Raw genomic sequence first — 4,025 nt, forward strand, 5'->3', positions numbered from 1 at the left:
GCTCAAGGGGAATTGAATGGGATGAGCTTTTACCCCTTGACCTTAGCAAACGCTGGCGAATGTGGGTATCAACATTGCCATCAGGTTCACACACAAAAATGCCCCGATGGGTTGGCGTATCTGAAAACACTGAACCAGAAATCCATGTCTTTTGCGACGCATCAGAAAAGGCCTACGGAGCAGTCCTTTATGTACAAATATGGTATCAGTCCATTTAGTTTGTAGTAAAAACCGACTAGCTCCCATCAAAAAAATAACTCTTCCACGGCTGGAACTTCTAGCGACGCTTCTTGGATCAAGACTACTTCGTTATTTCTGTAAGGCCACGAGCTATAATGCAAGTCGTGCAACATTGTGGACTGACTCAACTATAGCATTAGGATGAATACAACATGACCCTAATCGATGGAAAACCTTTGAGTCAAACCGTGTTACGGAAATACAACGACTAACGAATCCGTCACAGTGGAGGCACTGCCCTGGTGACGAAAATCCAGCTGATCTAACCTCCAGAGGTACCACAGCAGATAAACTTCACCATGCTTCTGTATGGTTCCATGTACCTGCTTGGTTAACAAAGAACAGAACACAGTGACCTCGAATTTTACAGACGGAAGAGAAGAAATTAACAGACCAAGTCTTCATGGTACAAACAACGATTCCTATTTTAACAGCTACACGGTACAGTAGCTACTTTAAGCTGTTAAGAGTTACAGGATAGATACTTCGCTTTAAACGGCACTTTTTGAAAGAAAACAGAACATCTCGAGAACTAACAGCATCAGATTTGGGCGAAGCACGCACTTATTGGATTCAAGTTGTTCAACACCAACATTTTGCGCTCGAACTGCGTGCACTATACAACAACATGCCTCTACCACGTAATTATCAGATAGCTCGCTACAACCCATTCTTGGATAATGGTCTTATTCGTCTCGGTGGACGGCTGCAGTTTGCAGAATTACCCAGAGATCAACGCCACCCGATTCTTCTTGAAGGACATCATCATTTCACACGTTTACTGATCCAGCAGACCCACATTCGTATGCATCACCTAGCAGGAAACATCACCTTGGAGTAAACATAGTGTTATCTGAACTGAGAACAGAATTCTGGATCCTTAGAGCTCGACAGGCAATTAAACATGTTCTACACCGTTGCCTACCTTGTAAGATGGTGAAAGCTCACGTTGTTCAACAAACTGAGGCTCCATTACCAGCTGAACGAGTCTCATTACTGAAACCATTTACAGTAACATGTATTGACTTTGCTGGTCCATTATGTGTCAGACAAGGACATATTACGAATAAAGCGTATATTGCTCTATTCACATGCGCAACAACACGAGCCATACACCTGGAACTATGCTCAGATATGTCAACTGACAGATTTCTTCAAGCCCTACAAATGTTTGTCGGAAGACGAGGAGTGCCCAGCACAATTTACACTGATAGTGCTACTACCTTCCATGCCACGCACTTAGAGCTGAAGGAGCTCTGGCAGGCTCTCATGGCAAGCAAGACGCACATCACCCAGCAAGCCATCGCTTGGAAATTCATCGCCCCCACACGCGCCTTGGTGAGGAGGATTCTGGGAACGGATGGTGGGATCTGTCAAATGCTGCCTGAGAAAAGTTTAAGACAGTCACAGTTGGACGAAGAAGGTCTCAACACAATCCTGGTCAGCATAGAAACAGCACTAAACTCTAGACCAATTACGCAAGGGGGAAAGGAATCTGAGCCACTGACGCCCACAGGTGACAGACTGACAACACTACCTACTGGTCCAGAATCACCAGTTAGAAAGGACTTGTCCAAGGAATTTCAACGGCTGCAGAAGATGGTAGAACACTTCTGGAACAGGTGGAAGAAAGAATATCTGATCCTGCTCAAAAACTTCCATGAAACTCATCAACCAAGAAGACTTCAGCTGGCTGACGTCGTTCCTCTACAAGAGGATGTTCGTCCACGACACATGGGGAGGAAGGCGCGGATAGAATATCTTCATGAAGGAAGAGATGGGAAAATACGAACTGTAATCTTACAAACTTCAGAAGGATCCATAATCTCACGTCCCATTCAACTGGTCATTCCTCTAGAAGTTGACCAGGGTGCGGAGGGTGTTGCGGGTTGATATTTGTAATTATAGACACTCTGGAAATATTGATTATCCTTGAATTAATGTTTTATATTCCATGATGTACGTTTCTTGGAGAGAAATAAATTAATGTTGTATTGGAATCACGGTGTTGTGTCTCCGTAATAACCTCCTTTCCCCCTTTCTGTTGATCTCTTCCTTCCCCCCCCCCCCCACCCCCTTCTCTGTACATCTCCTCCTTCTTCTTTTCTGTCTGTCCATCTCCTCCTCCCACCCCCCTTCACACCCCCTTCATGTTATCACAACCACCCCGATAGGAGGCAGTATCTCTTTCCAGATCGTAACTAATATGTACACCAAATTTGGTTGAAATCGTACCAGGAATTCAGGATGAGTTCATCTTTTTACGGTCATAAGTCGCTCTCTTTTGCACGTGTCTCGCAGGTGGCGAAAGATGTGTCACCTCTATATTCTTAGGCGCAGTCTCCATTCGTTCATTGTTAAAGCTGTGTGACATAGGTGAAGTCTAGATTAGTTTGTTGCTTTGATATACAGCATGTTCAGCGAAATAGAAAACAGAGAGCGTGGGGTGAGAGTATTTCCGTTTCCTTACTTAAGAAATTATTTTCAGATAAATAATGCACAAAGCAAAGCTCTGTCCGGTAAACAAATTCCTGAAAGCCAGAATGAGATTTTCACTCTGCAGCGGAGTGTGCGCTGATATGAAACTTCCTGGCAGATTAAAACTGTGTGCCCGACCGAGACTCGAACTCGGGACCTTTGCCTTTCGCGGGCAACTGCTCTACCATATCAGCGCACACTCCGCTGCAGAGTGAAAATCTCATTCTGGAAACATCCCTCAGGCTGTGGTTAAGCCATGTCTCCGCAATATCCTTTCTTTCAGGAGTGCTAGTTCTGCAAGTTTCGCAGGAGAGCTTCTGTAAAGTTTGGAAGGTAGGAGACGAGGTACTGGCAGAAGTGAAGCTGTGAGTACCTGGCGTGAGTCGTGCTTCGGTAGCTCAGTTGGTAGAGCAGTTGCCCGCGAAAGGCAAAGGTCCCGAGTTCGAGTCTCGGTCGGGCACACAGTTTTAATCTGCCAGGAAGTTTCATATCAGCGCACACTCCGCTGCAGAGTGAAAATCTCATTCTGGAAACATCCCTCAGGCTGTGGCTAAGCCATGTCTCCGCAATATCCTTTCTTTCACGAGTGCTAGTTCTGCAAGTTTCGCAGGAGAGCTTCTGTAAAGTTTGGAAGGTAGGAGACGAGGTACTGGCAGAAGTGAAGCTGTGAGTACCGGGCGTGAGTCGTGCTTCGGTATCTCAGTTGGTAGAGCAGTTGCCCGCGAAAGGCAAAGGTCCCGAGTTCGAGTCTCGGTCGGGCACACAGTTTTAATCTGCCAGGAAGTTTCAAATTCCTGAAAGTTTGCCTGTAGTACGGCGTCAAAGGATATACAGGTACCCTCTGCGTTAATTCTCATTCTCTCTCTCTCTCTCTCTCTCTCTCTCTCACACACACACACACACACACACACACACACACACACACACACTAACTTTCGCGTTTACACTGATGAGCCAGAACATTAATACCACCTGCTTAATGGCTTGTTTGACCGTCTTTGGGAACGAAATGCATCACTAATTCTGCGTATCAGTGATCCGAAAGTTTGTTGAGAGGTTTATGGAGACATGGGGCATTAAATGTCTATACATAGGTCATGTAATTCGCGTGAATAACAGGCCGCTGATATCCGTATGCTGTGGCGGTGGCCAGTAGCGGCCCAGATGAAAAAAAAGGCTCATATGGCTCTGAGCACTATGGGACTTAACATCTGAGGTCATCAGTCTCCTAGAACTTAGAACTATTTAAACCTAACCAACATAAGGATATCACACATATCCATGCCTGAGGCAGGATTCGAACGTGC

At 45.6% G+C, this 4,025-nt stretch overlaps 1 protein-coding gene and 1 non-coding gene across 2 annotated transcripts; both read left to right on the forward strand.

Moving 5' to 3' along the window:
* The first annotated feature begins 1,374 nt into the window (after nucleotides 1–1,374).
* On the forward strand, nucleotides 1,375–2,133 carry LOC126235319 (uncharacterized). Its single transcript, XM_049944042.1, has one exon. The coding sequence runs from the start codon at nucleotides 1,375–1,377 to the stop codon at nucleotides 2,131–2,133; it is 759 nt and encodes a 252-aa protein (XP_049799999.1).
* A 971-nt stretch (nucleotides 2,134–3,104) lies between these two features.
* On the forward strand, nucleotides 3,105–3,179 carry Trnas-cga (transfer RNA serine (anticodon CGA)). Its single transcript has one exon. It is a non-coding gene; the product is annotated as a tRNA-Ser (tRNA).
* The last annotated feature ends 846 nt before the right edge of the window (nucleotides 3,180–4,025 follow it).

Source organism: Schistocerca nitens, chromosome 2 (assembly GCF_023898315.1).
Source record: "Schistocerca nitens isolate TAMUIC-IGC-003100 chromosome 2, iqSchNite1.1, whole genome shotgun sequence".
Classification (NCBI taxonomy): Eukaryota; Metazoa; Arthropoda; class Insecta; order Orthoptera; family Acrididae; genus Schistocerca; species Schistocerca nitens.